Source organism: Arachis stenosperma, chromosome 3, assembly GCF_014773155.1.
Source record: "Arachis stenosperma cultivar V10309 chromosome 3, arast.V10309.gnm1.PFL2, whole genome shotgun sequence".
NCBI classification, from domain to species: Eukaryota; Viridiplantae; Streptophyta; class Magnoliopsida; order Fabales; family Fabaceae; genus Arachis; species Arachis stenosperma.
In genome coordinates, this window is record NC_080379.1 from 168710271 (window position 1) to 168722593 (window position 12323).

The window sequence follows — 12323 nt, forward strand, 5'->3', positions numbered from 1 at the left end:
TGAGGCTTGAATCACAAGACAGACTCCCTCATCCTTGCCTTCCCTCATTGCATCATTCGACGGCGAGACTTCCATCCCCGGTGGTACTACCGCTGCAACAACTTTTGCGGAAGCGTCCACTACCGTGCTTCCATTCTTCTCCGTCGACGAGCTTTGCAAGGACGACGGTCTTAGCCGTTTCCGGAGGAAGGAGCCGCGGGGAGCTGGGGTCTAGTGAGAAGACGGCATCGCAGACACATCTCCATTCCTCACACGCGACCTATGCTTCTGGAGCATGGTTTGAGATCCGATCCTAGCTCGTGAAGAAGCGGATCCATCAGCAAGAGGAGCATGCAACATGGCCTTGCTTTCCTATCCGAACCTTTGCTTGAGTATTCCCGTCCTTGGGCCTAAATTTGCTTTTGGCCCAGCTTATATTTCCCCTTCCTTAATACTTGCTCCCAACCCACTTCTTCATTTTTGCATGCCTCTTCAACGTGAGTCTCATGCAAGTTATTAGCCAATGAATCATCATTCATATTAGGTCTGTGGTTCTCGCCAACAACCACGCCTATCACAACATCATCAGTTGTATTTGATTATTGAATTTTTTTATCATTAATTGACGTTGACTTTTCACCAACCTGAATCTTGGTGGCGCTAGGATCAACACTCTTTCCCTTCTGTGGTGATCTACCCCAGCATTGTGCCTTATCATTACCATAACATGCACAAGAAGCACATATCATATTTAGACTTTCATATTCCAAGGTATGAGTTATTCCTTCCACAATAATATTCTTGATTATTGGCAATTTCAGATTTATTTGAACACATGTTCGGCATCTCTCTCTCTCTCTACCAATTTAGTGGCCATGTCCACTTTGATCGGGACACCTATTGTAGAAGCAATACGCATCATAGCCTACTCTTGGTAGCACCAAATTAGAAGCCCCAAATCCGAATCCATGCAAGCATTGACCCGAAGGACTTTTCACAGGGCAAAAAATCTACATCCCATGATTTTACAGCGACACAATGCCCCTCTATCAACCTAAAACCACTAAGCATGACTTTATCCCAATCCTCAGCACCATCAAATTTCACTAGGAAATACCCAAATCACACATCTAGAGTATCAAAGCCACTTTTGATGCCCAGACTGTCCGAAGCTTATGTGAAAAAGCTATATAATTGTAGTTCTTGTCCAAGACCTTGATCACTGAAGCATCTCTATAAGGTTCTACCAAGCAGAGCTTTGCCTATTTTGTGAAGCTAACACACGAAAGTTAGGATTCACCTTGTTTACCTACCATCATTGCTATCCCATCCCTAGAAAGAGATTCAAGTGCAAAAGCCTTAGATTTTTCTTCACCAATAACTTTATGTCTAAAAAAGACCTTTAAAAAATCCTTCTGAAAAGAACCTCCTTACCACCGGGTGCACACCCATCATCACTCTCCCTCTTATCTCTTTCAATAACATGGCTTCATCCTCGCTCCTGCTCTCTCCTTCGCCCATTTTTTCCCCGAGTACAGGAGCACATACTCCCGTTTCTCTCATGTTAAAACGACGCTGCAACTGTTGTGAATTTTCATTTCATTTTTGGGTTGACGCGTTGCTGTTTTGATTGCTTTTCGGGTCTTATTAGACATTTAGGTTATATTTGATTCCGAAAACATGACAAAACATTGAGAATAAAACTACAAGAATGATAAAATTCAACAATAGTAAAAGTAAACATCAAGTTCAACTTCCAAGAGCTTGGTAGGTCGGTTGGTACACAAATTGAATATCTACTTTCATGTTCACAACGAGTCTTAACACTGACTACTACTACACACTAAACCGTATTGTTCCTCACTATTTGAGTGTATAGTTAATAAAAATGTCTAGAGCTCCCAAAGACGAGAGAAGTGAATTGTCTTCGTGCTTGTTCGATCAAAATTTCAGCAGTCTTTCTGAATAGAAAGCCACAGTAATTCTGACTAGACCACTGCAACCTACAAAATCGCATACCACAAGCATGGTAAGAAAACATTAAATCAAAAACAGAAAGAGTATCCGGATATTATGGTTTTAAGCAACTAACAAAAGACCACAAAAGGATTATAGATTCAGGAACTGGTTTAACAAAAGGGGTAGAGGATATGGTCAAAAGACCAGCCAGTGCCCACCCAGTTACAGATCAATCTGTGCTGCTTTATCTGTGAATAACCTCAGGCAGCTGGTAACCTCTCGGCTCCCAGCTTCTTCATCGGGTAGAATTACCTATCAGGCACCAATAGAAGAAAAAGTATTTGGAAGGGCTCATCCTCCTTTTTGAGTTTTGATGCATTTAGGCCTCAGGTCAGTCAGGGGTGACCTGACATGAGACCAGGTCTTTTTGGAGATATAGGCATCACACAGGGCAGGATTGACTGACCCTGGACAAACTGGCGGGTGGACAAAGACTTGAAGTAGTTAGTACCTGGACATAAACACCGCAAAATTCATTTATGTTTCGATAATTCACTTCTTATTAGACTCCCCTCTTGCAACATATTATCATCTTCGACGTGCGAATTATCTTTTAATACCTATGGTTTAAGGCAATAAGGAGGCCCTTGAGGTGATAATTTGGGATTATTTAGCAATTAGCAGTAGCCTACTAGATATTTTCTGTGTTGGGTTTTGGTTACAGGATTAATCTATAGTGAATCTTTTAAATTAAGGAATTGGGAGAATATCTACCCTTATACATTGCTCCCTCACTTCTCACATCTCACATAACTATCAATGCGGACAAATTGGAACATTGAAAAACAGTGTATCTAACAAACAAATTGGTTTATTCAAATGGGCAGTTATTGTAGTAAACTATTCAGGTCTGAAGGCTCATAGAATTTTAGAAGCTTGGCAACTAGGTTTCAGATTTTACATAAAGCCATTGAAGGTATAAGAATGAAATCCTAAGCTACTAAGCTATATCAATTTCTGGAAACTATAATGGTCATAATTATTTTGCTACTCAATGGATAAAGATGTTTATCACAGTACAATATTTGATTTTCTGAAATCAAAATAAAGATGTTTAAACAGGTGCATAACATGCAGTAGCAAGATACAATATACAAATTTGAGTTGGACTAAAAATAAGATATTATTACCATTCAGTATTCACATTATATGTGACGCTTTTTCTTTCCCTTGCCACGGCGCTTGCTCTTGGCAATCTTCAATTTCTTCTTGAATTTTTTACCTACTCCACCAACAGGCTTTAAGGAAGCTGTTCTTTGAGCGCCGTCAGCCATTTCCACATCTGACAAATGTAACATTTTATACAACACATTAGATCGTGCCATAGCAATTTTATTGTGCAACATTAACATAGTCTTCACTCTTCACATAAATTTTCAGTTAAAAACTTGGTGCTCTAAGTGAAATGGCAAACGATAAGCAGGGTAAAAACTAATGGAGACGCCATCTTTTAAACTTAGTTCCAAACAGCTTGCGGGGAGTGCAGTTAGCAAACTAAGTTATCTCCTTCAGAGTTTGGAAGGACTACTGACTTGAATTTGACTCTTCTGAAGTGAAAGCTAGTCTCCCATCGTCTCACCATTCAGGAAAACCACACTCACAAATAGTATTGAGATTAATTAACTCCCAGTGTTATTGAAGCAGCATTAATGACAACAAACCCTAATCTACAGTCTAATCTGTTAGAAATCATGAACCAAACCCTAACTAAGATATATAGTGAGAGAAAAGATATGATAGATACCCATATTGGTGATGGTAGCTGAGGCGGTGGAGGCATCCATGGCGGAGTTCGAGGGTTGGCGAACCTCAAGCTTCGGAGCGGCAAGGGCAGCTTCTAGGGCTGCTTGCTTAGCAGCTTCTTTCTTTTCGTAGAGAGGCTCAACAATCTCCCTCCGAATAGCCCTAAGCCTCTTTTCCCTCTTTGACCTCAACGACTTCGCCATTCTCTTCTCTTCTATTGAGGCGCCGAAAGAGGTTGTGGTTTCGCTAGCCTGCTAGGTTATTTAGAACCAGAAACAGGAGTGCATTGTAAAATATTCTTGAAAGCGAGGGTAGAATAGTATTTTCGTTCTTGAACAAATTCTTCAGGCCCTTTTCTGTTCGATATTTGGGTTTGGGCGTTTGGGCTTTTAGAGTCAGAAAGAGGATGATTGACGGCCCAACCAAAAGAGGATAGCATCATCACATTTGATTGCTTGTGAAGAGAGAGAGAGATAGGCATATCGACGTTAGATTTGTGATTTGTGGACGATGAGTTGTTCAGTAGCAGCAGCATACTCATCAGTTGGAACATGTACATGGATGCGGCTTTACCCCCAAAAGAGAACCCCAACCACTCTTGCACTCTCCTCCACTCATCACAAATGTTCACACAAGCAACAACAACTAGAACTAGTACTCACTCCTCCCCCCTTGAAGAGAAGAGATGCAATAGGCCTTGGGCTTGGGCTTCTCCATTCCTTCTTGCAGCCACAGTCCTCATCAGCAGCTGAATCAGCACCATGTGAATTAACAGTAGCTCCTTCTGGCCTTGCCTTCTGTGACAAACTTGTTGGAACTGGCCCTCAGGCCGTTAAAGGCCAGCTTATTAAGGTCAAACATGCATACCGTATATCTATTTTCCATGAACTCGTAGATTTGAACTATGCCAGTGGGTGCAGGCACACTATGTTGGGAGATTGGAGAATGGCAAAGTTTTCGACAGCAGCTATAATCGCGGCAAGCCACTTACATTCCGCGTCGGCGTTGGAGAGGTAACATTAATCGATTAATTAAATTAAATGGTTTGAGTATGGATGACATGAGAATTGATAAATCTCATAGGTCATCAAAGGATGGGATGAAGGCATTTTAGGAGGTGATGGAATTCCTCCAATGCTTCAAGGTGCCTGCTTCCTCTTCTTTAATTAACATTCTAATTAACAATATTATTCGAAGGTAAGGGATTTTTTGAATTTTCCTTTTTCCTAACATTATTAGGAGGGAAACGTACGTTGAAGCTTCCACCAGAACTCGGATATGGTTCAAGAGGAGCGGGTTGTAGAGGAGGCAAGTGCTCCTTCTTTCTCTTGTTAAGTGTTTTATGTTTAAGTTAACTGCTATAAATAGTAACACTCATCACTCTAGGCACAAGTACTGCTTGCTGTATTTCTGAATCTGCTTCACTTTCAATGCATCAAACTTGGGTCTATTGGCTGTGCCACTAGTTGAATTCATCCAAGGCAAATCAAAGAAGACTTCTTTTTGCATTATGCCTTGGATTTTGTAATATCCCATCCATCTTGTAATGGTTTTTTGCATTACGTCTTTGACTCTGTGATATACCCCCTTCATTTTACAATATTTGTCACTCTGGAATTTGCTATATTCATATCTCAATATATTTGGATAATGGCTTTTTTGCATTGTAAAAACATCTTCTGTTTCACAATATTTGTCATTTAAAAAATGTAGGGTAATTCACGTTAATAAATTGAATTTAGCCATTTACATGTAAATCGAATTCGCTTGCTTCGATTTACTTACTAGTGTTACAGCATATACATAGTAAATCAAATTAGGCTGATTCAATTTACTACTTGTACAGATTATTGACATTTCAATTTACTATGTATATGCTGGTACCACTAGTAAGTAAATCGAAGCAAGCGAAAGTAGTAAATCGTATCAACCTGATTCGATTTACTATGTATATACTGTACCACTAGTAAATCGAAGCAAGCTAATTCGATTTACTTGTAAATGGCTAAAATCGACTTAACTTGATTTGATTTATATAGATTTGTGCAGGACAGGGTGTGTAACCAGTTCTGATTTAGGACATCTGCATAATTTTCAACTCCATTCATTTTATTTACGGGAATTACCCAAAAATTTACCTTAAACTCTTTCATATTTTACCTAATATGACCCACATCTTCTTCTTAGATTCTTATATATTTCCTTTAATGTTATTAGTAAGTAATGTTTTTTGATAATTAGTATCTTGATTATTGGATCTAACATAAATAAACAAGATTGAAACATAAAGTTATCTAATGTTTATAATATTCTATTCTGTCACATTGAAAATTTAGTACATTCATGACTCAACACATCTAAATAATAGCATTTGTATTATCCCTTGGATTATGTAATGCTTTCTCCGTTTCACAATATTTGTCATTTTAAAAATTTGCCTAAAATTCATTTATATATCACTTAACATGTCCAGATCTTCGATCTTCTTGGCTTCTTAATTTCTCATAAATGTCCTTTTAAGTTATGCTTTTTAATGAGTAATATGTTTCATGATTAGTATATCTTGATTATTGAAACTAATTTGAATAATCAAGATAAAACATAAAGTTATCTAACTTTTTTAAGTGACCATGATTCATGTAATGCTTAAAAAAATTCTTATTCTTTTTATCCATTTATGGTTCTACAGTCAACATTTGCTCCTCCCACCTCTCATATTAAAACACTCCATTTTCGTTGATACACTCCCCACATGGCTGCTAGCTAGTTCTTAATTTTATACAGAGAATGGTGAAGGGACATTTGTACAAGAATCATGCCAAGGCATACTCATCTTTTGACACTAAATAACGTTGACCCATGAACACTATAGAAAGATGAACATACAGCGAATACTGTGGAGAAGCTTGGACTAAGGACATTATATTAAGCTGTCTTAGATTCTGTTTTATTAATGAATACAAATTAGTACGATAGTCAGCACATGGTTATCTGTTATCACATAATATTAGTAGTGTAAATAATTATGTATCTGCTAATTTCCTTACATCATTGCGGTACCTTTTTTTTACTTGGGATGACTTTTTCTGTTACCATTTTGACTAATCAAGGAGAACCTTATTTTCATTTCATGCAGGTTCATGTGTCATTCCACCTGATTCAATACTCTTTTTTGATGTGGAATTTGTTAGCAAAGCATGATTTACAAAGCCATTAGCAGTAAAATTACATTCATTTTGGTGGAGCTTGATATATGCTTACATGTATATTGTTTATTGATAGATCATAAATCATTTCATTACTAATTGATAATATTTCATCAGTCTAATCTATATATCTATCATGGATGAGCAAATCTAAATTTAATCATTGAAGTAAGTAACACTTGCCTCATAAGTTCGTGACTGAGTAATACTAATTAGTATGTTGTGTATATGTATTCAGTTTTTAATTTGATAAACACTGTAACTCCAAAGTTCAAATGTAATAACCACATAAAGTAAACAGTCGGTAAAAAAAAAGCTGTCAAAGCACTTTGATTGCTTTTGAAAAGCAGGCAACCAGATATTATTGTTGTTCTTTTCCTTTTCCTTTTTTTCCTTCTTTAAATTTTGTTAAACAAGAGCCATAATCTTGTAATAAGGCAGTGAAATTGAATCTTAATAATAAGCTTAAGCTGTGTTACTTGTATCCACTATCAATTAACTCATCTCTGCAGTAAAGAATAAATACAAGTAACATACAGCTTAAAGTAACATATTAAAGCAACAAAGACCCCTTGAACACAAAAGTGAAGCCCAAATCATGTGTTCCATGCCTTACAAAATAACATCCATTATATTCGATATTGTATTTACCTAGTGGAACTGGGACCGTGCTACAAACACATCAAAATATGCAAAAAGACAAATTGTGATGATTAGTACTTTATAAATCTAGGTAGCATTGTCCCAAAATTTTGAAAGTCTGAACTAAACAAAACAACCAACAATCCTATACATACATCTACTATCTACTAGACAAAGTGGTGAAAAATTACCCCCCATAATTATTCCAATTAAGTTTGTCAGTTTCTAATGTACTAGCACTATCTGACATAAAAGATAAACTGCATGGAGACGTGTATTAGAATTAAGTCAATGGTTTTGCTTCATTTTTAAAGGAAAGGGACAAAGGGTACTATTGGGATATCCAGAGAGAAATGATGAATGTGGTTTGGGATGTTAAGGGAAAATTGGTTACTATTATGATTATTGACACTACTAATGCCTTGGATACCAAATCCTTATGAACCTTTTTCACGCAAAACAATGGTGTTTGTGGGAGGTTTCTTGCTCCTTTTTCTTCAACTCCAATAACAAAAGCAACAAAAAACGTTCATGTTGCAAATTTGAATAATCATGTTCCTTCATTTCCTTATTACTTTTTATCCAATAACATAGCACAACATAATTATGACAAATAGTATTGAACCTCATATATGCTCTCATGTTTAAATGATTGGTACATGATCATGATCATGCTCATGCTATAATCAGCAATTTGTGAACTACAATGTGAAGATAACACAGTCTTCACTGATATCAAACTTCTCTGAAGCTTTAAAAGTCCAAATTACTCGTTATGCATAGTTTAGAAACTGTTTTATGATAGAAATACAGAGATATAAAGAGATCTAAATCTATTTGAAAAATAACTAAAAGAGAAAAATAAATAAAAACAAAGACATAGCTTCAGTGTTGTATCTCTGTTTCAATCTCTTTATACTTTTATCTCAAGACACTTGTTAAACTCACCCCAAACCATATAAACAAAAACAAAAAAAAAAAAGGAAGGAGAAAAAATAAATATAAAACCTGAAGCCAATAAGCCATAAACCACTCTAGAAGCTAATATTATAATTTTCTGTTTCTTCATTCTTCTGTCACTGAATTTACTTATTTGAAATGGGGTTTGGACCACTGGGAACTTCATGTTCACTGACATTGAAGAACCTGTTTCGCCGTCGCAATGGCGGCCGTGGAGCTCGCCAGCGCCCTTCCCTTGGACCCTGCACTTGAAGGCCTCTGCCACTTTCTCTTAGAGCCATGACCTTACTAGAACTCTGTGTACTACTTCTACCACCTTCTCTTGCTGAAGCAGCTACCATGGTGTTCTCCTTAGCACCCTCTTGGTTAGAACTCAAAGGAGTAGGGAAGCTGTGTTCTAACATGGCCATAGTGAAGTGAGAAACCAAGAGCAAAGAGAAGAAGAAGAAGATCATGCAAGTGGACAAGGAAGAAGAAGGATATGTTGCATCACAAGCCATGCAAAAAAGAAGAGAACTGTCTTATAATTATAAAAAATCATCAAAGATTGGTGAATCTTTTTGGAGCTCAAGGTGACAAATAAAAAGAGAAAGTGGATTAAGTGTTGTGTGGAAGATGTTGTGGTTTATATAAATGAAGAAAAAGGTTCAGTTATGTATTTAAGTGTATGAAAAAGGAAAGGAGGGATTGATGACAAGATCAGCATGGACATATTTAGCTTCTTTCTGATAATTGGAAAATGGTATCTACATTAAGCAGTACCAAGAAGGCACATCCTAGAAACAATGCACCACCAATTTAGGATGTTGGGACCATATTTTCACAGCTTTTTTACCATGGAAATGTGTTATTTTGACTTTATATTTAAAATAAAAAGAGAGATATTCCTTAATTCACACTCTACTTTTTAACTTGTTTTTGTGCCATTGTATAAAATGAACTCTATTCCACTTTACTTCTTAATTCACACTTCACTTGCATAACGTTTTTTTTTTTTAATTTCTCAACCTGTCACTCATTCACAGAGTTTGTATTTTCTAAAGTCATAACTGCTACAGCAAGAGGAGGAGATGCATAACATTTTCATGCAACAATTTCAATCACTAATTTATATGAAAGAATAATAAGGATGATTAACAAGACCACAAGTACAAAGTAAAGAGTTTGTTTAAAGCATAACAGAGAATCATCAATCAGTAACCATTGATCCCTTCATCCTGGCCATTGAGAACTCCAACTGGTGCTTGAAGATGTAGGGTACAGAAGCTAGTGCAGAAACAATGGGAGAAGTCCTAGGATCAGAATATTTATACTAACTTCTCTTATTATTATATTTTATATTTTACAAATTACATAAGTATTGAGTATAATTTTGTCTAAATCACAAAGAGAGTTGATATGTAGTTTCAAATAGATATATAATTGTAAGTAACAAAGTTTTGATTTAGTTAATAATAAGTCAAGGACATTGATGCCTTTGGATTGGAGAAACTCAAGCAAGGAAGTAATGTTTTCATGGGCCACGGGAACCAAACATGCATGGATTCTTCTTCATAGGGAACTGACCAATTGAACAGTGGCATTTCCATTGATGCATCTGTCAAGAAGTCTGCACATGACACTGTCTTGGGAAAATGCATCTCCAACTCTTCCTTTATATCATCAATCACTTCAAACCCTCTCATTCCTCTCACTTCCATCATGTCCCAAATAATGATTACCTTATTTAGTTATGATGTACTCTCCCAGTTGTATTAAGATGCTATATTGTTTTAGTATTTACCTGACAGAACAATCATGAAAATGCAGCCTCTTGAGAGCTGCATGCAGCTAATTGCTTGAGCTTGTTGTGGAGGATGGACTCAAATTGTGGACAGGTTTTGGTAGCACCAAAGGAAAGGAGATTATCCAAGTTGGTGTCATCCAATGAGGTGGAAATTGAATGGTTCATTATCATCATCATCATGATCATGTGCTGATGAGGCTGAAATGGTTTATAGGAGCAAAAGAATGAGCAATGAGAAGCGGGAATGGTTGGACACGTTCTCTCTTGTGGTAACTTAGATATGCATGGAGATTTATATCACAGAAACAAGACGACTATAACAAATTAAACAAGTGACTAATGAGAATTTTTTTTGTTTAAGTAGATACCATCAAGGCTTATTTGTTTGGACATTTTGGTGTAACACTTTACTGTTTTTTCTAAATCAAAAATGCTATTTAGACACTCAAATCAGTTACTAAAATAAGTATTTGTGTATAAATATATGTGTGATTTAATTTATTTTCAATGTGTATTTATAATTCAGCATGTATTTTATACTGGTGGCTAATTTTAGTAGTTGATTTTGGTGTACACATAATATAACTCTTTTTAAATTTTGGTGGTGAGACAATATGTTTCGCGTATTGATAATACGTCACCCGCATATCATATATTGGAGTATATATTCAAATAAGTTCCTAAGAAATTTTACAATGATATTTTTGTTTTTTTATTTGTTAAATTATTACATTGAAGTTTCTAAACTTTACAAAAGTAAGAAATATAAATTTTTATTTTAATTAGACTTATTATTTTTATTTAGACAAATAAATTTTTAAAAATGTTATGAAAAAATTTATATATCTTATTTTTTGTAAAGTTTAAAAATAAAAATATTCTATGAAAAATTTTTTAATTCTTAGAAACTTAATTAAATATATTCCCTATATATTTTAATCCAATAACTGAGTGATACACCAAACTACCAAAGTGTTATCAGGATCTAAAAAAGTAAACACAGGACCAAAAGGCCCATTAATTAATAAAACCTTATTTCACGTAAATATAATCATAAAATACAAAAAATAAAAAAACATAATCATAAAAGGCTAAAAAGAGAAACAAAATGAACATCATAACCAAGATCGCTAATTAGAGCCCAATTCAATAACCCTATTGTGACCAAACAGCATACGAAGGCGAAACAAAAATCCTCTCTCTGTTGGACCAAAATGACTCCTTTTCTCTGTGAAATATTTTTAACAAAAACGTATTCATGACCAAAATAACAAAACGTTTTTAATTAATTTACACAATGCAAGTTAAAACTAATATTGTATTTTTAAAATAATGTTACTGTATTATCACAATTAAGCTATGCGAATGAGGTTCTCTTTTGGTAGGTGAGATGATAATACCCAGCTTTATTTTGGATAAAATATTGAAATGTTTTTTTAATTATATATTTAATAAGAAGGGTCAAATTATTTCCAATAAATTAGTTTGTATATTATTATGTGAACAAACTTTCAATAGTGTATCATATTCTGATTGCTTATTTTAAGAAAGGATTTGTCATATTCTCTTGGATAAGCATCTAAAACGTACGGCTGGTTTATATTGAATCGATCATAAGTCATGTAATAATATGCAAAATTGCAATAATATTTTATTTATGTTCTCATGCATTATTAGTCAAATTGCGTGTAAAATTTTTTTAACATTACCTTGTATAATATTTTTCTCCTTAGTATGTGACACCAATAATGTTTAAATTCATAAAACTATCCACCCATGACCCATAAATATAATCCATTAAATGATGCAACAAAAATCAATTTCTAGTCACGGGAGAATATTTTGATTTGGGGCGAAATAATCATATGTGTTCTATGACCAACCAAAATGTATATTCCACTGCCATGATTATACGAAAACAAGCCAAACCACCCATCCAATTTCTTGTGAAATGCTGAAAGGACGTTAAGAAGCTTTTGATTATTACA

General features: G+C 35.2%; 2 protein-coding genes and 1 pseudogene across 4 annotated transcripts; 1 reads left to right on the forward strand and 2 right to left on the reverse strand.

Moving 5' to 3' along the window:
- Positions 1-1670: 1670 nt before the first annotated feature.
- On the reverse strand, positions 1671-4001 carry LOC130969044 (uncharacterized). The gene is made up of 3 exons (XM_057894604.1): positions 3743-4001; positions 3129-3280; positions 1671-1982 (listed from the first exon to the last, which is right to left on the reverse strand). The coding sequence occupies exons 1-2, from the start codon at positions 3942-3944 to the stop codon at positions 3144-3146; spliced, it is 339 nt and encodes a 112-aa protein (XP_057750587.1). The 5' UTR covers positions 3945-4001; the 3' UTR covers positions 1671-1982; positions 3129-3143.
- A 193-nt stretch (positions 4002-4194) lies between these two features.
- Positions 4195-7063, forward strand: LOC130969043 (peptidyl-prolyl cis-trans isomerase FKBP13, chloroplastic). 3 transcript variants are annotated; one of them, XM_057894601.1, is made up of 5 exons: positions 4195-4593; positions 4662-4754; positions 4825-4885; positions 4981-5071; positions 6431-6841. In XM_057894601.1, the coding sequence occupies exons 1-5, from the start codon at positions 4252-4254 to the stop codon at positions 6513-6515; spliced, it is 672 nt and encodes a 223-aa protein (XP_057750584.1). In that variant the 5' UTR covers positions 4195-4251; the 3' UTR covers positions 6516-6841. The 3 variants fall into 3 exon arrangements, with proteins under 3 accessions (XP_057750584.1, XP_057750586.1, XP_057750585.1); XM_057894603.1 differs by having other exon boundaries at positions 4196-4593; positions 4981-5049; positions 6431-6840; XM_057894602.1 differs by lacking the exon at positions 6431-6841 and adding an exon at positions 6878-7063 and having other exon boundaries at positions 4197-4593; positions 4981-5049.
- Positions 7064-9884: 2821 nt separating this feature from the next.
- LOC130967286 (peroxidase 7-like) lies at positions 9885-10728 on the reverse strand (annotated as a pseudogene).
- Positions 10729-12323: the final 1595 nt, after the last annotated feature.

Bases quoted from the DNA above. Each gene is read 5' to 3' on its own strand.
- LOC130969044 (XM_057894604.1), bottom strand. From the start codon at position 3,944: ATGGCGAAGTCGTTGAGGTCAAAGAGGGAAAAGAGGCTTAGGGCTATT. The intron at 3,281-3,742 runs GTATCTATCATA...TACATTTGTCAG, and splicing joins AGCTACCATCACCAATATGG to ATGTGGAAATGGCTGACGGC.
- LOC130969043 (XM_057894601.1), top strand. From the start codon at position 4,252: ATGAGTTGTTCAGTAGCAGCAGCATACTCATCAGTTGGAACATGTACA. The intron at 4,886-4,980 runs GTGCCTGCTTCC...TAACATTATTAG, and splicing joins AATTCCTCCAATGCTTCAAG to GAGGGAAACGTACGTTGAAG. The intron at 5,072-6,430 runs GTTAAGTGTTTT...ATGGTTCTACAG, and splicing joins AAGTGCTCCTTCTTTCTCTT to TCAACATTTGCTCCTCCCAC.